Source organism: Ambystoma mexicanum, chromosome 14 (genome assembly GCF_040938575.1).
Source record: "Ambystoma mexicanum isolate Mex_15411 chromosome 14, UKY_AmexF1_1, whole genome shotgun sequence".
Taxonomy (NCBI): Eukaryota; Metazoa; Chordata; class Amphibia; order Caudata; family Ambystomatidae; genus Ambystoma; species Ambystoma mexicanum.
Genome location: NC_090940.1, coordinates 38,162,083 through 38,189,267, shown reverse-complemented (window position 1 = coordinate 38,189,267; position 27,185 = coordinate 38,162,083). Strand labels below are relative to the sequence as shown.

Here is a 27,185-nt window from a genome sequence, read left to right as displayed (position 1 = left end):
CTCTCTGGCTCTTGGAAGGCACAGCTCCTGAGCCCTGCTGCAGCCCTTCAACATCACAGAATCAGCGTCTTGGCCCTCAGCTCCCTTCCAGACTCTCCAGGGTTCTTTCATGACTCTGCTCTTCAGCTCCTCTGGTCCACACTGAATCCCGAGCTCGCTCAGCGTATGTTCTTGTGCTCTACTTTGTATACTTGTAGGGAGGTTTGACCAGTTGCAGGTGTGGATGGTTGAAAAGGGAGGCTTGACTCTGCCTGTCCTCGTTAATGAGACAAGATTGAGACTGCCCATAGGGATCCATGGTACATTGGTTCCTATGGCCAATCTTCATAGCTCTGTTTCTCTTCTTCTCCGTCCCGGTGGTTTTCAAAATTGGGGAGGGAAGACAGGGTGAGATTCACAATATTCCGCTAGGGTTGGGAAAGAATAAAATGTTTATAATTAGAGTAAGGAGAATACCGCGTCTCACCCGTGGGCATCCTACTCCCAATTCCAAAGGTCCAGCCACCCAGGTCATCTGCCACACTGGTCCACCCCAAGGGTCTGGATCCAAAGGCGATGGCCGTGCCCTGGCCACCTGAGCAGAGGATCCAGGGGAAAAAGAAGTGAGAATACCCTCGGGTTTCTCACAGAAGCAACAAAAGTAGCACTCGCCTATGACTTAAAACGATGCAGACACTAATGTTGAATGTTAAGCAATGAAGATGATTGAAGCAGCGTAGAAGTGAAATTGCCGGAATAGTTTTAATTGAATTTTAAACTATTGAAAAGAGGCTGAAATACTAATCACGTGTGCTTAGAAACAATCCTGCAAGTGAAGGTTAAGTAAAAAGATCATTTCTAAAGCAGAAGAACATTGTAGCATTGTACCAAAGTGACTACACCTGAAGGTGTGAGTTACATGGAACACGCATTGCCCAAAGTCAAGAGTGGTGTGAGCATTTTCCCAAACCAAGAGTGAAACAACCATTGCCCCAAAGCCAAGAGTGTGGCAAGCATTGCCCAAGTCAAGAGTGTTACAAGTATTGCCAAAGCCTAAAGTGCTGTACAAACATTGTCTAAAGCCAAAACAGACTAACAACAAGGCCTACAATCACATTTTTGGTTGTTGATGTTGCAGAAAGACAAGAGGCAAAGAGGCTGCCCCTCTGGTTGGTGAATGTTCAGAGGAAGAGTTCCTTGCCTACATGAAGGTGTTAAGGAGCCATAACGTGAATATTGTCTTTTCTGAAAAGTTGCTAAAAGTCACAAAGCTGCAAACTGTCAAAGCTGTGGTAAACCCTTTGGTTGTCAATAGATTTAAAACTTCAGACGCCCTGTGGAGTGTGGAACATTATCGGGCAGGCGAGAAGACACACTTGATGAATCTTTGCAGAGGTTAACCTGGAATGAGAGTTACCCAGGTAGAGGTAGAGGTGCAGTGAAGTCATCCTGACAAAGGTATAAACTGTGACATATGGTGCTGTAAAGAGAGAGTTGAAGCTGTGTTTCTTTAACCTTGCCAGAAGTTGTGGTTCTTTGAACCAGACAAGGAGATGTGTTTTTCTTTGACATTCATAAATTGTGGCATAGTATCTCGACCAAGAACATCATTGATGCTATTTGATGAAGTGGAAATTATTGTTCAAGAAAGAAGAGGCATCTTTCTTTTGATTGAACAGTTGTTAACAGTACTTTTTTTTGACAAACTGAAGGAGTTAAGAACTATATTGTAACTGTGTTGCAAACCCGCATTTCCTTGTTTCTTTTTGTTGAACATCAGAAATTAATCGAACTTAAAACCTGGGGATGGGGAACTCGCCCAGGTTATAAAGAGAGACTGTGAATACATTAGAAATGCAATTATTATTGTGAAGTGTTGTATATTTGCTTGTGTATTTCATGTTTAAGTGTGATGGCCAGATATCCTTTGTTAGAGTGTTTCCTTTACTTTTGATAGGCAGAGAAATCCTCATCAGGGTAGGGATAGTGAGGTATTTGTTGAAACGTATAATTTCATAAAATGGCACATTTTGAAAAATCATTCAAAAGTTGTCTACCTCACATTTCTGACCTCTCACAGAGTCTATGACCCGCAATCAAGATAGATAATAAACTGTGAAAGTAAGTAACTTGGAATGTGGGAAATTCATGGGAAAGGAGAACCATACCCTTTGACCAGGAAATAGGAAGCTGTCAAAATGAAATCAAGGGAGGAACCATATCCCTTGGACTCTTGTGTTTGTAAACTATAAAGTGACTACAGAACTAAGGGGAAAAGAAACACCTCTTGACAATTGTGAGTGTGAAGTGAAAAGAATCTGAGAAACTCGGCAGAAGGGGACTTCCCCCTGAGGATTGTGGAACTATGATTATTTGTTTATTTTTGCACCTTTTGGAACTTTGTGTTGGAACTTTGGAAAAGGCTACAGATGGGAAGTTGAAAGACTATGCCCCTTTTCACTTTATTTATGTACGGGTCAGGTTAAGATTTTGGACAAAGGACGGAGAACTCTCTACTTTTGGACAATCTGACACTGACATCCTTTAGTTTAGTTGAGGCAGGGAAACCCCTTGTAGCGATAGGGCGAGATAGGTATTTTGCCAACCCTTTTTTTTCCTTAATAAAAGTCTATGATAACCACCAGAATACCCCCAATATATATATTACAGATATATACAGACAGAAGAGGGGTGGCAGGGGCACGACTCTGAGTCCCAACTGCAATCAGCTCCACAGTCCAGTGATGTGCTCCGCTTAGTGCGCTTTCATGCCTGAGCAATCTTCAGGTAGGCAGATCCGTTTCAGATATGCAATGTTGCATCCTTCTGGTAGGTACCAGGATGTTGCAGCAAGGAATTATGGTTCCTGTGATTTGGAGCCAGCCAGGATCCAACTTTCCCCCATTGATATATATATATATATATAAACAAAAACACCTAAAAAGTTATGGTGGGTTTGAAAAAGCTTGAAAAAATTCTTGTTCACCTGAAATGTGAAAGTAGGATAGTCCATTTGAGCCAAGTCACACATTCCAAAACGCCACCTAGTTGCAATTGCTTGAAGTTCACATTTAGTTCTGAGCCACATCAGCAAGGCATTATGGGTATGAACATAAGTCCAACTGCAAGCCGTTTTCTCCAGGAAATTGTCTTTGTCTTAGAGTTCATTGCTACTTTATACATATTTATTTTTACATTTGTAGCAGTGCGCTAAACGTCTTGGGAGAATAGCCCATGGGCAACACGCTCCCCTTGGAAGCAAGACAACGCAGAGCAACACAGGTTCGATCCACGGGTCCGTGCTTAGAAACCTCTGGGTACTAAGCACGTTATAAATAACCAATTGTAATAATTACATTATAATAATAACCCTTGGGCATCAAGGCGCTAGTTGCAAGACACAGGTTCAGAAAGGGTAAAGGTGAAGGCGAGAGTTATTCAGAGAGAACTCTAAGTAAATAGCCTAATTTTGCAAGGCTGTCAGGACAACCATATACCTGGTTTCACCCTTATTATGGCTCACCAGTGCAGTATAGTCATGACAGCATTGTGGTTTGAGCATTGGGGCATGTATACAAAACACCAATGCCTGTCTTTTGTTGATTGCTTTATCTCATGTAACAGATGGCCTCAAGCTACGAACTTGTTCCAGAAGAGGATATATTCTCTGTGCTTCAGCAAACTCTATTGATGTGGGGCCTGGAGCTCCTACAGGTCATGTGTCTTCTCTCTGTGCCAAGACAAATGACTGAGGGGGACTAGCTTCAATACGTGTTCACAGTAACGGTGCAACAAAGGCCCCACAAAGTACAGTAGTGAAAATCCAAGATAGGAAAACACATCAATCATTAAAATGCACAGGTAGGTGTATTTGTGATCACAAATGTCAAAATACAATGATGAGACAGAAGAGGGCAGAAATCATGGGCAATGCATTTCGGATAGAACGCTATCCTTCGTCATGGCTCATCTGCCTCTCATATGAAGTATAATACACTTCTGTCTCTTGGGCTTATTCTTGTTCAGCCTCTCAGTGTTGTACTTCTTGCACTTGCCACACTATCCTCAACATCCCCCTTGGCACTCGGCGATCTCTGTATCTGGTGGATAATACCACATGCCACAGATGGCCTTAAGAACACACCAACTCGCAAAGACATTTTAAGGGTATGTATTGATAGATTTGAGAAGGGGTTCGTCCCCTGGGGAGTTCCCTCCCTAGCCCAGCTGTCTCTGAAACACAGGATGGTCACTACGATCGGTAACCCCTACTGTTTACCCACTGACTGTCTGTTCATGATGACCCTTTCTCTCTCTCTCTCGATCGCTTTGGGAACAATTTAGGTGGATCCTAATCTAGATCCCACAATACAATTAGCACTAGAAGAGGTACTGTTCAAACACTCAGGTCTCATTTAGTCTTTTTCTGGCATGCTGTTGTACTCCTCTCCCTGATGTTCTCTCCTTCCTTCTTCTCTCCTCCTGTCTCTTCCTAACCCTTTCCTTCATCTCTGACACAGTGACGCAGAGGTCGCTGTGGCCTCAACGGAGAAGGATACACTGGCGTGTTCCATCACGTTAGACCGATCTTGCATCAGCCGGCCTAGTCTTTTTTCAAGATGGTGTGAGAAATCAGAAGGTGTCTCACCCGCTAGTCTCTGGGGACCTGTTACCCAGGTGGACACGGCCATAGCTTTTGGATCTAGTTCCTGGGGATGGACCAGGATCTCCTGGGTGAGAGGTCTTCGGGAAGTAGCAGTGGGACACCTGATGGCGAGATGCAGTATGCCTCTCTTCCCTGCAACACCTTTACACCATCCTAGCCGATAGGATATTTAGAAACTCTGCCCCCACTCCCTTTCCCTTCATGAACACTTTCACACAGACTACTCTGGGAGAAAACAGACTACACCTGAGCATTCTACCTGACATGTCCCACAACTATGGTCAGGCAAAGTCAGGAAATCCACACCTGACTTCCATTAACCTTGCCAACATGGATAAAAGGCAGAGTACGAAAACACACTCTGAGCAAGGCAAGGCACACAAAGGAACAGTACTTTTCTGACGGCAGCTGAACAAAGGAAGAAAGACGGCAAACCAAGAAGGGTACGCAAGGAAGGAGATACCCTTGACCTTTTCGTCGAGAAACCATTCCTTTCCAGAATCCTTCAAACTAGAAAGCATAAGGCCCGGGAAACCAAACGGAAGAATCCTGTATCGTGTGTCAGAGATACCCGGGGCCCTCCTGCACAGCTGACCGAGTTCGGGAGGGTCTGTCGCTGCTATGGTACCGTCCTTGGCTCTAAGATAAAAGCAGCGCCTGAGAGATCAACACAGCCTGTGAGTTCGGGGGGACCGATACGAGACCGGTCTGTGATGAAGTCAAGGCTGCAAGCAGCAACATTGTGTAAAGACTGCATGAACGAAGATTTAAACGTGTAAGATAAAAGACGTGGGGAAAGCTTAATTGCTGATGGATGTTTGAAAATTTATGAAAGAAAGATGCAAAACCAGTGACAGAGTGGTCTGGCGCGGCATGGGTGCTCAATCGAAGGTCTCTGTAAAGGTATACAGCCAAGAAGTAGCAGAAACGAAAGTAAGGACATTGTATGAAGTGAATCAAAGTGGTCCTGCGACAGTTTAAGCAAAACCCATTGCACATTTGAAAGTCTTCGATTTGTTATATCAAGAGGAAAACGTAGAAAGTGAGATTACATGGTCCGAGTCCGAACAAGGGAGACCAAAGGTGTGATGAGTGGTGCAATTCAAACTCTTTCTCCCCCGCAAACACACCCTCCTCACCTGAGCTGTCTGAGTTGTCGGTCTCTTGTAAACATCGTCGTGCAAGGTAGTCTCTTGCCTTCTTATGATGAATGTGCTTGTCACGGAGGGAAGCCACAGTGACCGCTGGATAAACAGCTGTCCCGTGACTCCCTTTCCGGAACCAAGCCAGAAATCAGGTAAAAACCCAGAAGGGAAAAAACCCTGCGGAGTAGTGTAGACTCTTCTAATGCGGATAAGCGAGGTGGATAGCAGAGTAGAAGATGTCCAACAGTCTAAACCATCGAGTAGTAGAGTCAGGGGAGACAGAGGCTACTTGTGGCAGTTAGAAGATATGGCACTGGTTCCAGGAAGAGGAGGAAAGGTATGCAGCAAGCACAGCTCAGAGGAACCCAGAAGAAAGAGAGTACGGGAAGGATTCCCGAAATCAGAAGAGAGAGAGAGAAACGGAATAAAGCACACCGGAGTACCGCCCGGAGCAGCGGTAGGAAATTCAAGCGAGGAGTAGCGTTCTGAGGAAAGAAACAGGAACACAGGTGAACAGGAAAACCCTCTGGCAGATCTGAAAGGTGGACGGCAGAGGATCGAAGCGAGGAAACCCGGAAACAGGAAGCGTCCAAAGTGGGTTGCAACGCAGCGTCTACCAGGAGGCAGGGAGTTAAAATACTTCCAGCGGCGCTGCGTAACGTAACTGGGGCTGGTAGCAAGAACACAGATAAAGGACTAAAACACCCTACCTCTGTGTCTCCAGCTCCAATGCAGAAACATCCGCCAATTACTGCTGTGGCCGTGACGGCGGATGACAGTATGCCCCTCCGTAGACCACAAGCACCCCGGATTCCCCGGGTGCAAGCGGTGGAATCTGGCAAGCAACTGGGGGGCATGCACCTGAGAAGCCAGTTCCCAGGAGTCCTCCGACTCCGGGTAACCCTTCCATGACAAGAGGTATTCCAACCTACCACAGTAAAACCTAGAATCTCTAACTGCAGAAACCTCATACTCATCCTGGGTGGATGTAGGCACAGGAATTTGCCGGGAGAGAGACCTGTGGTGGGGATCTGGATAGTAAGTTTTGAGGAGAGAGGAATGAAAAACAGGGTGAATGCGTTAATGAGAAGGGGTGAGTTGAAGACGATAGGTCAAAGGATTGATCTTGGAGAGAATGGAAAAAGGCCCCAGGAAGCGTGGAGACAGTTTGGAAGGTCTTGTCCATCGGGGAAGGTACTTTGTAGACAACCACACCTTGTCTCCTGGCCTCCATGAAGGGCATTCTCTACGGTGCTTGTCAGCTCCAACCTTATTCCTTCGTCTGATATCTTCCAATCCTTGCAATGCGCTGGTCTGTGCCTCTTGGATATTTCTCAAAACCTCTTCAGCGGCTGGTGAGTTGGAAAATCGGAGTACATCTGGTATTAGAAATCTTGGGTGGACTCCGTAAGTACAAAAAAACGGAGATAGGCCTGTGGCGGAGTGTTTGGAATTATTGTAGGAGAACTCTGCCGTGGGAAGTAGAGAGACCCAATTGTCTTGATGTTGAGAAATGAAACATCTCAGATATTGTTCTAGAGTGGCGTTGAGATGCTCGGTTTGGCCATTTGATTGCGGATGGAAACCGGAAGAAAGGGCTCTTTCTACCCCTAATCGGTTACACAAGGCTGTCCAGAATTTTGAAATGTACTGACTTCCCCGATCAGAAATGATCTTGTCAGGGAGACCATGTAATTTGAAAATGTCTCGGGCAAAGGTCTCCGCCATCTTGGTTGCGGTAGGTAATCTCGGAAGGGGCGAGAAATGTGCCAATTTGGAAAAAGTATCCACCGTCACCATGATACAAGTACATGATTCGAACTCCGGAAGATCCACTATAAAGTCCGTGGAGATGAGTCCCCATAGGCGAGTCAGCTTCTCCACCTGAGTGAGGAGTACTAGAGGTTTGCCCGAGGCATACTTGGCCCTGGCACAAATTGGACAAGATTTCACATATTCAAACACCTCCTTTCTTATGTTGGGCCAGAGAAACGACCTTGAGATGAGTTCTAAGGTGCCATCTACACTTCTGTGTCCCACTATACGTGAGTCATGACACCATCTCAGGATCTTCCTGCGTAGTGGTCCTTCTGGGATATACCACTTCTTCTTATAAAACACCCATCCATCCTTTACTTGAAAGGGGGAATCGGAAAAGAAGGAGATTTGAGGCAATTCTTGCGTGACAGCCGCCTTCACCTCTTGAAGAAAAGAACCCACCATTGCTAGGATCTGGTTTCGGTGGAACATGGGCTTGGTCTTGACAGACACTGTTTCAGTATGGGAGTCCTTACGTGACAAAGCGTCAGCTAGTCGATTAAGCGACCCCGGAATGTATGTGATCTGGAATTCGTACTGTGAAAACAGATAAGCCCATCTTGCCTGTCTGGAGTTTGAACAGTCCATCTCTTGTAAGGCCTTCAGATTCTTGTGATCTGTGCGGATGAGGAACTGGTGGCGGGCACCCATGAGGAGATGCCGCCATTCTTCACAAGCCAATTTCATCGCCAGTAACTCCTTTTCAAGGACAGAATAATTGAGTTGGCTGGGAGAGAGAGTCTTAGATAGGTAGGCGAACGGGTGTTCTACATCCTGAAAGGTCTGAAGTAACACGGCCCCAATAGCAATGGCAGAAGCGTCTGTCTCAAGAATAAATGGTAGAGTTTGAGGGAGGGAGACCCATGGTGAATGCTGGAAGCAAGAACTTGTACATGTGAAATTCCTGATAATAAAGGAACTTTGGTGCTTGCTTGTTATGTATCAGGATCCAGGAGCGTAAATAGTAGTGGTGGCTTGACACGTCGTGATGCAATTTAGGCTTTCTGACAATATACCCCTCAAGTGTACATGAGGACAGTTTGAGGTGAGTACTGCCCGAAATAAGGTACACCCTGGTACTCCAACAGCTGGCTGCAAGAAAATTAATCAGACATTAACATGAAGCTAAGTGTAATGGGAACTCCAAAGCAAGTTAGTGAACTGATACTCACAAACAAGAAAATCAGACTGGGACCGAATGTTCCAAGTTAGATCAATGAGTACCCTGAAAGAGTACAGGAATAACAAGGAAGGAATACATAATAGTCTGGTTCTTACCAAATGAGTGTCCTGGATAGTCGCTGCAGAAATGTGGGAAATGAGTCGGCAGTCCGGGAAACACAATGTCCTTGGTTTTCCTATACCCGCCGGCACGAGGACGCCTAAAAAGTTAGTTGATCCTGGCACCGTTGCGCTGCTGTTCTTTGAATTCTGTGACGATGCGCCAATGTCCTTTGGTTCTTGCGCAATAATCCTGAATGTCTAAAAAAGTCTTTTGACAGTTCCAGAAAAAAGGTTTGACACAGGTAAGACTTGTAGGATGAAGAGGTTGTAATCCGTGGATGTTCCGGTTTTGGTAAGAGCAGGTAAGACTTGGATGATTAGATGAATGCAGTCCGTGGCTGTTCCGGGTCGAGTATGAGCAGGTAAGACTTGGGGGTTTAGACAAATGCAGTCCGTGGCCATTCCGGGTCTAGTATGAGCAGGTAAGACTTTAGGATTTAGACAAGGGCAGTCCGTGGCCGTTCCGGGTCTGGAATGAGCAGGTAAGATTTGAGGATTCAGACGAGTGCAGTCCGTGGCCGTTCCGGGTCTGGTATGAGCAGGTAAGATTTGAGGATTCAGACGAGTGCAGTCCGTGGCCGTTCCGGGTCTGGTATGAGCGGGTAAGACTTGAGGATTCAGACGAATGCTGTCCGTGGCCGTTCCGGGTCTGGTAAGAGCGGGTAAGAATTGAGGATTCAGACAAGTGCAGTCCGTTGCCGTTCCGGGTCGGGTATGAGCAGGTAAGACTTGAGGATTCAGACGAATGCAGTCCGTGGCCGTTCCGGGTCGAGTAGAAGCAGGTAAGACTAAGTAGCAATGACAAGGAGGAAGTAATGCAGTAACAAGACGGGCCGGGAAAACAAGAAGTCAAGAAAACAAGATACGAGGTAAGGAGCTTTGGAATTCGACAAATGCAGAAGTGCCGCCTTGCGCGGAGGCGCGGCTTAAATACAGGTCACCTGAATTTACGCACGGGATGGCGCCGTAGACCTGAGCGTCTACGCGAATACCATGGCCGCCAGCATTTCCACGGTAACCCATAGCATTCTGCAAAAGGAAGTGCAAGAGACAAGGGAGAATGGGTCTGAGTCATAGCAGACCCTCTCAATTTAGACCCAAAAATGTTAGTTCCCCTGGGTTTACTAGACAGTTTGTTATTACTTGAACTCCTCCTCTGATTATCCGACGGGGCATATAATGGAACCCTGACATTATGACAGGCCTCTACAGTAAGAGACTGTTATTGGAAAGGAGGCTTTGGCAGAAGGCCTTGATACCTATGCTGTGAACTGTAGCCTTGTGGCAGAGAAGCCAGAGTGTGTACGAAACACAAACGTGCCTCCTTACCCTGTGTTGAAAACCTGGGGATGGGAAGCCAACTGCTCAACCGTCCTGATATATTATTTCTTGAACACTTTTCTTTTGCATACATGATTGTCCCACACCATTTTGTATTTAGAAGTACGGATTTGCAATAGGTTTATTAGTATAAGTCCTTTTATTTTGACAGACTCGACTAGGACAGCGTTATTATTATTTGATGCTTGTAGCTTGCTCCCATCCTTAGATTTAGGTTTAGATAGGCATTCAACCAACCCATTGAAGTTCAATAAACACCCTTGAATTGTGATCACTGTGTCTGACTTCACTGTTTGATACCATGCCTCTTTACAATGGTGCCCTGCTTTTCTTCATTGTAGTCAGCCTACGCTGTGCGTTGCCACACTTTTGGATTCTTGGTCTATGGGTGAGATGCAGTTTTTTCCCCTTTCTTCCGTCGGACTCCTTTTTTCACACTTACAGTACTCTCTCTCTTGTATCCTGTTTCTGATCCATTCCTGCTCTCCTATTGTATGAATACTACTATTCCTATTTACCTGCCACTTGGACTATGTGGCTGTGTGTTCAACATCGATTGCTGCCATCACTACACTTCGACAACTAGGGTTTTTTCTGCCTATTCGACTTTTCCCCATTGGGGTGAGTTCCCCCTGTCGGCCCCATTGTCCTTACCTGTTGCACTAGGGGGATACTGTGGTGGCGGGTCAGGATCAACCCTATCTCTACAAAGAGCACCTTCAAGACAGAACCAAACCACTGAAGGCATCCCAATGTGCTGCTCTCAGAGAGGTTGAGTCAAGTTCGACAGTTGAGAATATCTCCCTGTCTCACTCTTCCCCTCTATCCATCCAATGTTCTTTCTTCCTCCTACTCTGCCCCGCCCTCTACTGCTACTCTCCCCTATTCATATTACTCTTCGCCCCTCCCCTCTCTCACTACTACTCTCTTCTCCACATGACTACTCTCTCCTTTTCCACATGACTTCTCTCCCTCTCCACACTACTACTCCCCTCTCTTCACTACTCTACACATCACCCACACTTGTTCTCTCAAGCGCCCTTCTTTCACTCTCACACTCACTTCTCAGTCACACTCATTCACCCCCTATTAGCCTCACTGACCCACCTTGCACGAACGCTCACACCCAAGTACCACTTTTTCCCACCAACCAATAACTCGCCTTACACCCCTTCAGCAATCTTCTGCACTCCACTGCACTATCCTTCCTCTGCTTGGTATTTTGGTCCTCGTTTTCCCTCCCTTGACCTCACCTAAACAATCCACACCTTCTCTTTTCCTGGCCCCTTTTTATCCTTCACAGCCCACATCGACTGGTTCTCTCCCTCAATTGGCTCCGTTGGTAACCTGCTGGCTTTCTTTTCCCCAAGTGAGGTGTTACAGGTGTGAGAAACCTGAGGCGTTTCTCCCATGCTATTCCCGGGGGTCCCTGACTCAGGTGGCTAAGGAAGGGCCATCGCTCTTGGATCCCAACCCAGTGGGCGGACAAGAGAGGGAGGATCACCTGGGAAGGGGACCCGGAGAGACTGGGGGAGGAACGCCATTGGGCGAGACACAGTATTTTCCCCATTGCAGTACATCCCTACCTGACATCCCCTCTGTCATTATGGGATACATTTGTCAACAACCCATTTGTACACAACCCTACTACCATATCCCTCCACTCTGTTTTTTCCTAAAACCACTGGGACAAGGAGGAGAGAGATTGGGAGGATGAGGATTACTGACAGAGAACCACAGACACAGAAGACAGACTCTCCCCTTTCTATATCAGACTGTCCCACTAATGAGGCCAGGCAAAGTCAGGCCTCGCATCACAACCATGCACACCTGAATTTAATTAATACTCCCAGGAAGTATAAAAGGTGGAGCAGGAGAGCACATTTTGAGCGAGTTTGGAATGTTGGAGGGGGCAGAAAGGCCAGAAGGAAGAAGCTAGAGCTAGAGCTGGAAGAACTCTGTAAAACTGGGAGGCGCAAGGAAGGCCAAATCCCTGAGCCGGTGAGCACCAGAGAGGCTGCATAGTGGTGGGGAGCCTATACCTCCAGAAGGCCAACCCAGGGGCAGATTGGACTGCCTGAAAGTGCCCTACCCAGAGATCCTGCCCTGAGTCAGACTCAGGCCTTCGAGGGGCATGTGGGAAAGACTCTGACCTCACAACAAGTTCCTTTGGAAAGCAGGATGTACTCTGGAACTTGAAGTTTAAAACACATTTTAATTTGACATTTGTGTTAAAAGGGTCTGAGCCTGGCCCTGTTTTTTTGAGACTTGAGAGAGTGCGCGCCCGGAAAATGGAGACTCTTGAAGCAAGGCAAGAAGGTCTGAGCCTGGAAGAGGGGGACCTGGGGTCTGTGCCCAGAAGGGGGAGACCCTGAGAGCAAGAAGGTCTGATCCCGGAAGAGGCAGACCTGGGGTCCCCGCCCAGCAAGGGAGACCCTAAAGATACGGAAAGAAGACCCACGTCTCACCGAAAACCTCGGCTCCTGCTAGAAAGCCGATGCAGTGAAGTCAACACAGCCGATGAGTCAGGCAGATTGTGAACGGTGGCAAGTGTGAACCTGACAGAGGGACGCCCAAAGAAAGCTAGGGGAAGAGCACCCCGCTTTCTGATGAGATTGTGAACTGTGGGACGTGTGCGCCCGACTGAGGGATGTCGGGAGAAAGCTAGGGGAAGGGATCCCGCTTTGTGATGAGATTGTAACATTGTGAACTGTGGCCAGTGGGAACCCGACAGAGGGATGCCCACAGTGGGTAGTTGGTTTGAGCCCAACTGAGGGAGGCTAACGTTTAAGGCCTTAGAGGATGCCGGCCTCACATGTGAAAGTGGTCATACAAGGGTTACGTCAAACCCCTCGTACAGTCGAAAGTCTTTGACACATTGTGGAGGCTCTGAGAAAAAGCCTGAATGGGGGCATTAGAGAAAGCCTGAATGGGGGCTTCAGAGAAAGCCTGACTGGGGGCTAAAGAGAAAGCGTGACTGGGGGCTAAAGAGAAAGCCTGACCGGGGGCTCCCGGGTGAAAAGCAAATCACCCTATGGAAAGGTTTGAGAAATAACTTTTTGTTTGAAGGAATTGTGAAAAGGGGATCGGAGCCCAGGAGAGGGGGATCCCGAGTGAAACAAAGCCGCCCTACAAACTGTGTGAACAGAAGGAACTATTTGTTTGTTTAAATTCATCAAGCCTCTAACGCAAGAGACTTTTTGGATGACTTGAAAGAGACTTAGGTAAAGAAGCTCCTGATATTGTTGAAAACCACTGTAACCTCGTGCCGAAGAAGCTCAGAAGTGTGCTCTGCTCAAGAGTCCCGCCTTGTTCCGTGCTTAAAACGTGGGGAAGGGAGACCCTGGCGTAACATCCTGACTTATTATTTGGTGAACGCTTCTTTCTTTTCTGGTGAATATTATCCCACACTATTTTGTAACTTAGAGGTAAGGATTGACAATAGGTTTTTCAGTATAGGCCCTTTTTATTTGGCCCAACACCCCTAGGATTGCCTTATTATTATGGCCATAGCCTGCTCCCATCTTATATTTAGGTTTAGATTAGGCATTCATCTTGCCCACTTTGCTGTTTAATAAACACCCTTGAACTGTGATCACTTGTGTCTGTCTTTACTGTTGCCACCACAAGTTCCTTACACTGTGCTGCTCTCAGAGAGGTTGAGTCAAGTTCCACAGTTGAGAATCTCTCCCTGTCTCACTCTTCCCCTCTATCCATCCAATGTTCTTTCTTCCTCCTACTCTGCCCCGCCCTCTACTGCTACTCTCCCCTATTCATATTACTCTTCGCCCCTCCCCTCTCTCACTACTACTCTCTTCTCCACATGACTACTCTCTCCTTTTCCACATGACTTCTCTCCCTCTCCACACTACTACTCCCCTCTCTTCACTACTCTACACATCACCCACACTTGTTCTCTCAAGCGCCCTTCTTTCACTCTCACACTCACTTCTCAGTCACACTCATTCACCCCCTATTAGTCTCACTGACCCACCTTGCACGAACGCTCACACCCAAGTACCACTTTTTCCCACCAACCAATAACTCGCCTTACACCCCTTCAGCAATCTTCTGCACTCCACTCCACCATCCTTCCTCTGCTTGGTATTTTGGTCCTCGTTTTCCCTCCCTTGACCTCACCTAAACAACCCACACCTTCTCTTTTCCTGGCCCCTTTTTATGCTTCACAGCCCACATCGACTGGTTCTCTCCCTCAATTGGTTCCCTTGGTAACCTGCTGCCTTTCTTTTCCCCAAGTGAGGTGTTACAGGTGTGAGAAACCTGAGGCTTTTCTCCCATGCTATTCCCGGGGGTCCCTGACTAAGGTGGCTAAGGAAGGGCCATCGCTCTTGGATCCCAACCCAGTGGGCGGACAAGAGAGGGAGGATCACCTGGGAAGGGGACCCGGAGAGACTGGGGGAGGAACGCCATTGGGCGAGACACAGTATTTTCCCCATTGCAGTACATCCCTACCTGACATCCCCTCTGTCATTATGGGATACATTTGTCAACAACCCATTTGTACACAACCCTACTACCATATCCCTCCACTCTGTTTTTTCCTAAAACCACTGGGACAAGGAGGAGAGAGATTGGGAGGATGAGGATTACCGACAGAGAACCACAGACACAGAAGACAGACGCTCCCCTTTCTATATCAGACTGTCCCACTAATGAGGCCAGGCAAAGTCAGGCCTCGCATCACAACCATGCACACCTGAATTTAATTAATACTCCCAGGAAGTATAAAAGGTGGAGCAGGAGAGCACATTTTGAGCGAGTTTGGGATGTTGGAGAGGGCAGAGAGGCCAGAAGGAAGAAGCTAGAGCTAGAGCTGGAAGAACTCTGTAAAACTGGGAGGCGCAAGGAAGGCCAAATCCCTGAGCCGGTGAGCACCAGAGAGGCTGCATACTGGTGGGGAGCCTATACCTCCAGAAGGCCAACCCAGGGGCAGATTGGACTGCCTGAAAGTGCCCTACCCAGAGATCCTCCCCTGAGTCAGACTCAGGCCTTTGAGGGGCATGTGGGAAAGACTCTGACCTCACAACAAGTTCCTTTGGAAAGCAGGATGCACTCTGGAACTTGAAGTTTAAAACACATTTTAATTTGACATTTGTGTTAAAAGGGTCTGAGCCTGGCCCTGTTTTTTTGAGACTTGAGAGAGTGCGCGCCCGGAAAATGGAGACTCTTGAAGCAAGGCAAGAAGGCCTGAGCCTGGAAGAGGGGGGCCTGGGGTCTGTGCCCAGAAGGGGGAGACCCTGAGAGCAAGAAGGTCTGATCCCGGAAGAGGCAGACCTGGGGTCCCTGCCCAGCAAGGGAGACCCTAAAGACACGGAAAGAAGACCCACGTCTCACCGAAAACCTCGGCTCCTGCTAGAAAGCCGATGCAGTGAAGTCAACACAGCCGATGAGTCAGGCAGATTGTGAATGGTGGCAAGTGTGAACCTGACAGAGGGACGCCCAAAGAAAGCTAGGGGAAGAGCACCCCGCTTTCTGATGAGATTGTGAACTGTGGGACGTGTGCACCTGACTGAGGGATGTCGGGAGAAAGCTAGGGGAAGGGATCCCGCTTTGTGATGAGATTGTAACATTGTGAACTGTGGCCAGTGGGAACCCGACAGAGGGATGCCCACAGTGGGTAGTTGGTTTGAGCCCAACTGAGGGAGGCTAACGTTGAAGGCCTCAGAGGATGCCGGCCTCACATGTGAAAGTGGTCATACAAGGGTTACGTCTCGCCCTTGTACAGTCGAAAGTCTTTGACACATTGTGGAGGCTCTGAGAAAAAGCCTAAATGGGGGCATGAGAGAAAGCCTGAATGGGGGCTTCAGAGAAAGCCTGACTGGGGGCTAAAGAGAAAGCGTGACTGGGGGCTAAAGAGAAAGCCTGACTGGGGGCTAAAGAGAAAGCCTGACAGGGGGCTCCTGGGTGAAAAGCAAATCACCCTATGGAAAGGTTTGAGAAATAACTTTTTGTTTGAAGGAATTGTGAAAAGGGGATCGGAGCCCAGAAGAGGGGGATCCTGAGTGAAACAAAGCCGCCCTACAAAATGTGTGAACAGAAGGAACTATTTGTTTGTTTAAATTCATCAAGCCTCTAACGCAAGAGACTTTTTGGATGACTTGAAAGAGACTTAGGTAAAGAAGCTCCTGATATTGTTGAAAACCACTGTAACCTCGTGCCGAAGAAGCTCAGAAGTGTGCTCTACTCAAGAGTCCCTCCTTGTTCCGTGCTTAAAACGTGGGGAAGGGAGACCCTGGCGTAACATCCTGACTTATTATTTGGTGAACGCTTCTTTCTTTTCTGGTGAATATTATCCCACACTATTTTGTAACTTAGAGGTAAGGATTGGCAATAGGTTTTTCAGTATAGGCCCTTTTTATTTGGCCCAACACCCCTAGGATTGCCTTATTATTATGGCCATAGCCTGCTCCCATCTTATATTTAGGTTTAGATTAGGCATTCATCTCGCCCACTTTGCTGTTTAATAAACACCCTTGAACTGTGATGTCTGTCTTTACTGTTGCCACCACAAGTTCCTTACACAGGTAAGCAAACACTTAAAGGGCATGGGTGGTTTCAAGCTCACACCCCGATCCACCTGCATTTGGAAATGGCAACCCATTCAAACTACAATCAATGTTACAGTTTGTATCAGAGCTGACCCGAAGCGTCTGAAATGCTCGTTTGACATGGCACCGCTCCGTGGTCCTAATGAAGGTAAGAACACTGCTGAAGGTCAGACCTGTCTGTGCTTCTTCTGCAAGCAAGAGAACTGGCACTGTTTGGTCGCATGGAGCGCTGGGATTGCCAGTTTGCTATTCGGGTGGCTCTGCTATCCTAAAGTTCCTGCAGCTTCTCTCCTGGTTGGGTTGCTCGCTCTTCTCTCCACTGCCAGGACTTCTGAGGGATGTAGTCCTATAGGACAGATTGAAATAAACTGGCCAGCATTGTACAATATTTATATGGGACAAGAAAAGGAGGTTCGTTCAGCCGGGCACAGGTAGAAGGGACAGAGACAGGGCCCACCCAATTCCCACACCCGCCTCTAAGGCAGGAATGACTCTGTTCAAAACCCTGGTGGGCCTCCCGCGTCAGATTAGGAGGGGTCTCCATCCCCTCTTGACAAGGTCAGTACACTGACCCTGTCACACTCTGTCCAATGGCTGAGCATGGGCCTTCATGCAGGTTTGGGGACTGTGGAAAATTCTGTGGATTCCCCACTAAAGCACTGCCTAAAGTCACCTCCCAGGTGACCAGGAGAGGGCAGATGCTTCCTGATCCCAATCCTGGGGGTGGTGTACTGCGGGAGGATCACCAGGCTGGAGACAAGGCCCGGTGTGGTGGGATGATTTCACATGGTGAGACATGGTATTTTTCCTCGGATGCTGATAAGATTATTCCGAGAGAGGTTGTAGTATCTTGCCATTCTGATGAACTTCACTATGGTTAAAACTAAGCTAGAAAAGCCTAGAATTAAAATGTCTCACGCTGCCACATTCCCAGGACCATTCTTTTATACCCATAAATCCCCATATACTCTACAATGCCAAAAGTATACCAAAAGGAAAGTCGTACCTGTGACTTTTCCTGTTCCATCTTAGGTTAAACCATACAACTCCTCTTTTAATAACATCAAGGGAGTAAAAATCATGCTTAAACCTTTTATTAAAGAAGTAAGAAAACTAAATTTCTCTGAGAAAGATTACATGTCCCAGAATCCCTCAGGGACTGTGAGGAAGAAGAGGCTTGTCGGTGCCATGGTCAAGCAAGCGGGCCTAATAGCTTTTGGCAAAGTCAGGCAATTAATTCTAAGGGCCTGTACCTGAAGCTAATTAACACACCTGAGGGGCATAAGAGGCTGCAGCAGGAAGGATTATTAGAAAGAAGCAGGAGCTGGAAGGTCAGCAGAGGTAGCAGTAGAAGAAGCAGAGCACGAGACTGGCAGTTCACTAGGAAGTGTGACCACAGAAGGGACGCCTGAGCAGAGGATGAGCAGATTTCACCTGCAGGCTTTGAGTTGGTCCTGTGCTCACACACCCTGTTTGGCTGTGGCAGCATTGGAAGAGACTGGAAGAAAAAGGCAGTCTTTCCAGGCACACCTAATTGCTGTGAATGCAGACCTGAAGTTGTCCATCCACCCAAGGCCCATGTGCAGAAGCAAGTCGAGGGAAACTGGAGAAAGGAAGACTCTCCATATATGAGGCCGGATCAGAGGTACCTGTGTTGCAGAGGCGTGTGGATCCCAAGAGCGCCTGTAGCAGCAAAAAAAATGAAGTCGGGAAGTAGAGCCACCCCGCAGCCAATGTAATTGTGGAGTTGGTGAAGGAAGCTACGTACTCCAAATCATTTGGAACCTTGCCAGTAACTGTAGCCAGCCTAAATTATGCAAGTGAGAGCGAGTACAAGTTGTTTGCAGAAATGGGAAGTCGTTTTTACAAGGGAATTGTATCACATGCTTATATCATCAAAGTTAACGTACCCACGTGAAGAGACAGCTTCTATTTTTCCCATTGTTATCTGTGAACTGTTGCCCGAATGGCTGCATGTCTCCTATTAAAGATGAGAACATTGCTGGTAACTCTTATGAAGCAGAATCTAATTTTCCTGCAATGTTACAACCCCACTTAACATAAAAAGGGGTTGCACACTTGAAGCTGTGTTTCCCAATTGCTGTTGAAGCATAACGCTGACCGAAAAGAGGGAACTCACATGTTTAAAGTGGTATTTCATTCTCTAAACGAAATGGTGTGTGCCTAAATTTGTTTCCACAGAAAAACTGACTCCTTGTAACATACTGAATACTTATGTAGCAGTCGTAGAAGTTGCTGAAGTCAAACGAAGAACAAGTGTACCCAAGCCAGTAGAAAAACCCTGTTAAAGCGAAACTAGCTCAATTACGAACTGAACACCATTGTTTTAAAGGTGCTGAAGTTGCTATACTCCCAGGGCCTTGCCAGCCTGTAGAGGTTGAAGAGTTTTGTGGAAGTTGTCTGAAGTAAAGACAGATATTGTGGTAGCTGCAAGACAGAAAGAAAAGGCAAAAGGGCTGCCCTTTCTTGCCATACAAGAGAGAAGAGTGCCTTCCCAACCTGTACAGGTTGAAGAGTCTTGTTAACATTGCCTAAAACACAAAATCGCAGCAGTAGCAGTAGAACTGTGGTTGTCGATACTTTTATCAGAATATTTAGCAGAAGCAGAAGCAAGGTGTGGGGCAAGGGAGCCTGCTCTCGCAGTATCAGGGGTAGAAGGGAGTTGCTGGAGAGAAAGCAATCTCTAAGAAGAAGCATCCTGACAAACTGTATTCAAATACACTGCAGAAGATACAAGAAGAGTGGTTGCTAAGGAGAAGTGATACTTGTGCATACAAATGTATACATTTTTTCCTGGAAGTAGGTTATCCAGGAATACCATTGGTGCTGTTGTTTTCTTGTTGGAAATTGGAAAGGGGAACTTTTCATCAAGAGAAGAAGAAACTGTTACCAGTGGGTTTTTGTTTGTGTGAACTTTCGTTTCTTTGGAACCTTTCAAAACTTAATTTAAGACTTTCTTTTCCTTGGAGAAAATTGACTTTGGGACATTCCTCGGAGAGCATGATCTGCCCGGGACAAGTAGGAGTCATCCAAGACACTGGTCATTTGGTAACCTTTTATTTGTGTTGTTTATATATTATGTTGAATGGTTCTGTTGTTTAGTGTGAGGTTAGTTTTGTGTATGCTAGGAGGTTTCTCCTTACATCCTAGACTAGGTAGGGAATCCCCTGGTAGAGTAGGTTTAGTTAGGGTTTCTTTTCTATTTTTGTGTAAAATAAAATGTCTAACCTTGAGAAAACTAAACATAGTCGTGAGTCACACATTACTGACCCATCACAGGACCTACAACTATTGCAGTTTCGGTAATTCAGTTTTTTGATGTTTGATTTATGTCATTTGTGGGCCCTGTTGTTGCCATCCAACTCTTTTCTTTTACGAGGCCCAGGAGTTTCAGGCGGCCACTCACTGCTGCCACCTTCTTTTTGTTGACTGGTTTCTCTATCTGGGCTGCTTGTGAATTGGCCCACTTGCACAAAAGTCCATAGTATTGTGGAGCAGGACAGGCTTCCTCAATAGTTGCTTAGTAAAAAATGAGGAGGACGTGTACCCCTCAATGATGAAGAGTCTAATTGCTCCACATTTGAGAAAGAATGGAAGTCGTGGTTGTCACAGTCACAGAAGTAAGATTAACAATTTGCGACCATGCAGATGGCCTCTAGCTCTCAGGATAGAGAAGCTAGTAGAAAGCGTGAGGGTTTAAAATGCATTTACAACTTGAAAATGCAAACAAAATAACTATTATGTAAATTTATAAGTTCTATCCGCCACTAAATTTGCTATCAATTTCCATTTGGAAGAAAAATGATGCCATAAAGAAAGGGTTTTGAAACAGCCGAGGGAGCAAAACACATCTAACCGAAAGCGGCAGGCCTTATATGAACTCTGTGTTTACACCCAGGAGTCTTGGAGATAGGGCCTGTCCTTCCCAGAAGTCACCCTGATAACTTTGTCGTCTGACTGTACAGGGGACCCCCGGGAATGGCAGCAACAGAGGAAAACCTTCAATGGCCAATAAGCCTCTGGTATGGTATGAAGATGAGTAGCAGGAGAGTCCAGGAGTGCCTTGGATGTACTAAAGGCAGACTTGCTGAAAAATGAAGGGGGTGGCCAGGGAAACCAGGTAAGAATGAGGCAGGACGGAGGGTGTACAAAGGAGGAACCTGTAAGAGGTGACGATGGGGAACTAGATAGGACAGGAGGTCAGAACAAGGAAAAGGGAACATGACAGAGTCAAGAGAAGTACGTGGTCGAGTAACAGAATTTGCTACGCGCAAATCAGCTTCCTCCATCAGTTGAAGTCTCTGAGATTCCGGAAGGGGAGTGATGCGCTGCATACGTCACTACGTGCTCCTACGCTGGGAAGCGCTGCTTGCTGCATATGCACCCGCATCTCCATAGTGACAAAGGACACTGATGCAGATTATACAGCATTTCTGGTTTTTGGGTCATGACACTGTACGAATAAAGCATTCCACTTAACCTGCATGCTTTTTACTTTGGGCTATTAGGTTTAGCGCCATGTAGAAGCCAGAACTATTGCATTATACTACAGATAGGAAGAAATGGCATATGAGGAGGGACTCAAACTTCTAGGTGTTTAGCTATTTGCCCACCTATTAACTGCCTATGGCTATGCTAATCCCTATGGCCATTCCCACGCAGTTTCTGCCCCTGCCAGCCAAAAAACACCTCCTGATGGGAACTCTTTGAGCTCACTTTAATCAAGCCTTACCATCAGATTTTGTACTCCGGTGCCCTTTTCCCAAGGCAGTTGTCTGAGAGTTAATGCCTTAATTAGAGTTGTAAACGTGCTACTGGTGTAATAAAAATGTCATAACCAGGTCTGCCTTCAGCCAGTTGATTTATGAGCTCTATGCGTGTCCTTCACTAAAGTCCTGTTTAAAACAAGCATTTACAGAGCAAACCGTTTTAGCTTGTTAAGAAGTATTGGGCATTTGGCAGGCACTGGTAGAAGATGCCTGTGTACTCTCACCATTTTGCACCTGCTAGCATCAATAGCCAGTTAATACCACTATGGCAGTGTCTGGCAAGTGCCTTTCCCATGCCTACACAAAAGCCCAACCTTTTGGCATTGTCAGTGGACAGCTCTCAACTCACCCGCTTTTGGTGGGTGTCACCTGCCTTGGAATCAGTTCTTTTACCCACGAATCTCCTTACACGTCCAATCACTTTAATGGGCGGCTCTCACCCACCAAAAATGAACAGGCTGTCTTCAGCCAAAAACAAAATCCTCTGTTATCACCCTCTGTGGCGGCTAGAATGGTTGAGCTGTGTGATAAAGTGGCCTGCAAGGTGATTTTAGAATGTTGGCCACCCTAAGAAAGCCCCCACATAACCTCCTCTGCACTGTCCGAATTTGGTAACCCTCCACTATGCCCCACGTATATCGCTCACAGAGCTGCCAAGTTTTCAATTTGCTTTTTTGTAACCTTTTCATGTTTGCCGTTTGCATTTGTGTGATACTTCAATGTGTTATGTGCGACCCTTTGAGTGACCCTTTTTTGTGAGCTGAACCAAGCGCATACCTCCATCCTGATGCCTGCGGGCTGTCGGCGCGTTACAAACACATAGAAAATAGAAAAAATAGAAAAATTAGATAAGGTATACTTGAAGTCCTATGCACTATTGTCTAATGCAGCTGGTTTTGTGGCCCTGAATGAGGCTGAAACATGGAAGATGGTCTGGCATTAGTATGTTTATCAAAGGAGGATATTTAGGTTTTCCACTCCACTTTTCAATGGGTTAAGTTCCTCACCTGGTATATATAGTCCTTTTTTTTGTTGGTGCCATGCGGTGTGCTCATGCCCCTGTGCGTGTCTAGGGTTTTGCTGTCTTTGTATCAACCACTTGCTGCTGTTAGATGCCATGCTCATGTTTCAATCAGGAGCTATGCTACTTCTCTGTGTGGGTGACTGAGGAGCTGCATGTTGCACCTGTGTGGTTAAGTGTCAGGTGATTGGTTACTATGCAGTGTAAGCATATGCCTTTCAGCAGCAGCTGTCACTGTGTTTGGGGGAAAACCCTGTACTGTATGCTGTCAGTGTCAGGCGCTGTCCTGTCTAAGATGCCTGTGCCTGTGTCTGGGAGTATGCACATGAGGTAATCAGTAACGAAGGCACTGTGGTGCGCAGAGTTGTCCCAGTGTCAGACACTTCCCTGTTTCTGTCTAGGTCTTTTCTGCTGTCAGGTTCATAGCTCTCAACCATTTGTGTCACAAAGGCGGGTGAAAACACCCGATTTTAATTTTGGCGGGTGAGAGGCCCATTGAAACGAATGGGCGTGCTGGAGGCTTGGCAGGTGAGTCAGCTGTTTACAAGGCGGGTGACACCCGCCAAAAGCGTGTGAGTTGAGAGCTATGCAGGTTGTGTTCAAAATGCTGCGGGTGTGGCTGTTAATCATTAATAAAGCCAGGCGCTCTCCCCGTGTACTCGGCTCATCGTGTTTATTAATCTTTCCTTTCTGATACGACTGCCCTTGTTGACATGATGGCTGTGGTGAAGTGCATAGGCGAGTCCCTAGATGGCTTCCTTAGCTCGCGGTCAAAGAGAGAAAAAGCACTGGCAGTGAGCCCAGCTGTGCATATGAATCGCTATTAGGTGTTAACATAAACACACCTCACTCTTAATCAGTTACTTGCTTGACTACCCCAATGTTAGCAACGCGTTCACAGCACCCTGTTGCTTATAGCTGCAGAATGTTACCCGTTATAGGGTGCCTCATATACTTGTTACAACCCCAGAGTATGAAAAATAGGGCTGATGGACACGTCTCTAAATTCGTTCATACAAAAAAGTGTAGGATCGGGCACAGCCGGGCCTAGTGAAAAAAGAGTCTGTTGTGGCTGCTCGCTCTGCTGTCAACTCTCTGAACTTTACCTGAGACTGATCTAACAGTCACTGCTCGGAGACACTGGACTGAATTGGCTGCAGATAAAACAAAACCGACTAGACTTCCAGAGCATACACAACGACGGCCAGGTCTGTTTGGGGGCATAACTTCGGACATGCAGACTCAAGAGCGCAAAGCAGCTCATCCAGCAGCAAGTGGGCAAACGGCTGCGCGCACCCGCCCACGACGTGACCATTACCAATCCTGGGTGCAGACAACGGCTGCTTAGGCATAGCTCTCAACACACCAGCTTTTTGCAGGTGGCACCCACCTTGCAAGGAGCTGAATCACCCACCAAGTCCCTCATACGCCCATTCACTTCTACAGGTGTTTTCACCTGCATTGGTGACACAAAGGGTTGGGAGCTAAGCGTAAGGCAGGATTGGCAACGAGTGCCTGCCACTGCCTCAGCACAGGCTTGGAATTAATTCTGCTGCACTGCAGAAATTAATATTTAAAAGCGGATATGGGTTGTTTGACCTAAAAACTTGGTATTACCCAAATTGTTCGTTCAATTGACCGAATTTAAAGGGTCACAATTGACCTTTTCACAATTGACCATATATATATATATATATATATATCGGTTTGGTTATATATATATATATATATATATATATATATAGGGGTTTTGGGGGGTTTGGCGTTGGGTGGGGGGTTGTGGGGGGTTTCCCCCCACATATATGTTACAATTGACCTTCACAATTCGGTCAATTGTGAAAAGGTCAATTGTAATTCGAACAGTTGCAAAACGAACAATTCGTATACAACCAAAAACTTGGCCTACTGCTCATTTTACCTAATTCTTTTGACTTCATTTTTTTTTTACTTACTGCGGAGGGAGGCCGCTCGCAACCTTCCCTAATGAGGGCGAGACCCTTGCACCCTCCCTGACTTCCCCCTGCCTCAACCTATTCCCTTACCCCACCCCACAACTATTTTTTAAAGTGTACGATTTGACCTACCGAATTAGGTCAAAAAGATGTGGTGAAATGGGAGTAGGTCAAGTTGACATTAGGTCAACTATGCCAATACCTTTCAAAGCAAGGCCACGGACTCTGAGTCATTGGGTGATATTAAAAAACTGTGCACATGCGGCAAAGTATTAAAATGTGTTCGTGTCACACGTGATGAGTGCCACTGGGCACGTCTGTCCTCAGTTGAGACCTTTTCTCACCCAGGGCAGGCTCAACCCTACAAAGACAACACATTTCAATAAAAAAAAAACATTCTGACTTTGCCTGTTTCCCCTGCCCTATTCCGGCCCCATACCTCCATCGAGAACATTTCTTCACAGTACCACAAAGCCCGAATTATATTTAGGACGAACAATGACCATAAATCCGCCTGGGGTATTTTGTGGGAACTGGCTATGCGTCTCTCCGTTTGGAGGAGAGGCTACCGCCTCGGCTTTTAGGCACGTGGTTGCCTGTCAGTCTCACCAGAGTTCCCGCCCCTAAAACGTTCTTGAGCGATGGCGCCGGAAGATCTAGGGATAAGCGCATCACGCAACGAAACGCGTAAGTCACGTGATGCGAACACGTTGCCAGGGGGCTTTCCTCTAATAGGAAGTAGTCAAAAGCTAGGCAATAGCTAGCAAGGAGACATGTTGGGAGGGGGCGAATGAGAAACAATATCATTATATCGCTACTAGAGGCCCTTTAGAAGCAGGAGAGAGCCAGGGAGCAATAGAACCGAGTGCAGGCTTTAACGGGCAGCACACGAGGTGTCGCAGTCACTCTGAGTTCAGTGATAGTGTGCCCTTCAGTCTGTGGCAGTCTTGAGCCACGGAGGTCAGCCTTCCTCTGGCTTCATTCAAAGGAGTCAGTCACGCTATGGCGCTCTTAGCTCAGTGAGTGGCAGTCCTGACTCACATCATGGTTCTTGCAGGGCACTGGTCATCTGGCCGGTTACAGGAGTCAGTCGCATGCTGGTCCTTGGTTAACAGTTAAAGTGCTCACTCCCAGTTGTGGGGGTCGGGTGGGTATTCAGTCCTCTGTTCCTGTCAGTCACTCACTCTACGGTGTTAGTAAAGGTTTTCAGACACTGCGGCTGTTGGGGGCCATAAAAGTTAAGCCTGGGGTTAGTGGGATGCTTTAGACTGGTTGAGGCACCAGGAGCAGAAATGACAGCACCACTTGGAGCCCTGTTCCTGCAGTCTAGGCTTGTTCTGGGCCAGAAAACGATTTCTTTATGGCGGGGTTTACTGTTCTTCAAAGAACGCGCCCCTTTGTCACTGGGCACGGCGCGGTGTTGTTTCAAAGTAAGTAGAATGGCGTGGGATGGGTATGAGTTAGGGTGGCCAACTTTACAGAATGGTTTCGCAGGACGCTTTAGGCGTGATAGCGCATCAGAAGCAGCCTGCAGTGCGCACAGTTGCATATGGTGTAATGTGTACCCCCTGTTCTCCATCCACTTTTTTGTTAACATTAGTCGTAGATGACATTTAAACATATACACAGCACAAAAACAGTAGGACCATTTTACATGCAGGACACTCGTCTGTTAGAGCTCAGTCCAGGCCCTGTTGGACAAAACATATGCAAACATCCAAATTTGCATACGTATTGACAACATAAGTGACTTCATAGAAAGAGCACTGCAAAAAGCATCATCAGTCTTTTTGGTACTTTGAGTCACCAAGGAAGCGACATTACAATAATTTGCCCTGAGTTAATTGAGTGTCAAATAACTTTGTGGTGTGAAATGCACGCATGGCACTATTATTATTATTATATGGGTAGCAGCTCTATACCTATTAAAACCATGAGTGAGGATTAATTTTTTTATAACAGGCTTAACATAATGCTATAATAATATAAGCTATGAACTGAATCACTTCAGATAATACACTGAGATTAAATGATTTGCCCCAGATCACACACCTTGGTTAGGGAGTGAAATAAGACAATTTGAAATGAAATGATTTTCCCCGGATCACAGTTTGGTTAGGGAGTGAAATAAGACACTGTGAGATTGAATGATTGGCCCAGGATCACACACTTTGGTTAGGGAGTGAACATGGGATGTAGGTAATTTAAGCAGTTGATCACATATCTTTCAAGGTTTACTTGCTGTACATACTTAATAAGGCTTTGTTTATAGAAATACCTTGGAAAAACACATGCAACATAAAAAAACGAGCATCTCACAATAAACTGACCTTACTCTATATAACTTGTCAAGGAAATATGTTGGGCAAAATGAGTATGACTTTAGCTTTATTTTCCCCATCTTGCATGAAAAGTCACAGCAGCACCAGGCACATTAATGTGAGACATAACGTTCTCACTTGACTTTCAAAATCATAGTCTTATTTCAAACAGAGCATGCTGCACTTGCACTGCCACTTCTAATCACTCCCAATTCACATTTCTTAAGGGACAGAAGTCCCTGCTAATATTCCTCCCTGGGTCCTATTGATGTCTAATTGCTGCAATTGTAATTCTCTGT

General features: G+C 46.5%; 1 protein-coding gene across 2 annotated transcripts in view; it reads left to right on the top strand.

The window, feature by feature from the left end:
* NUBPL (NUBP iron-sulfur cluster assembly factor, mitochondrial) overlaps window positions 1-27,185 on the top strand; it is a 228,557-nt gene that overhangs the window by 26,244 nt on the left and 175,128 nt on the right. The window contains exon 1 of one of the 2 annotated variants that reach the window (XM_069638467.1): window positions 25,299-25,995. The exons of the other annotated variant lie outside the window; for it this stretch is intronic. Within the exon in view, the coding sequence (XP_069494568.1) occupies window positions 25,858-25,995 (138 nt within the window). The 5' untranslated portion in view covers window positions 25,299-25,857. Of the gene's footprint in view, window positions 1-25,298; window positions 25,996-27,185 lie in introns of those variants that run through there. 2 annotated transcript variants of the gene reach the window in all.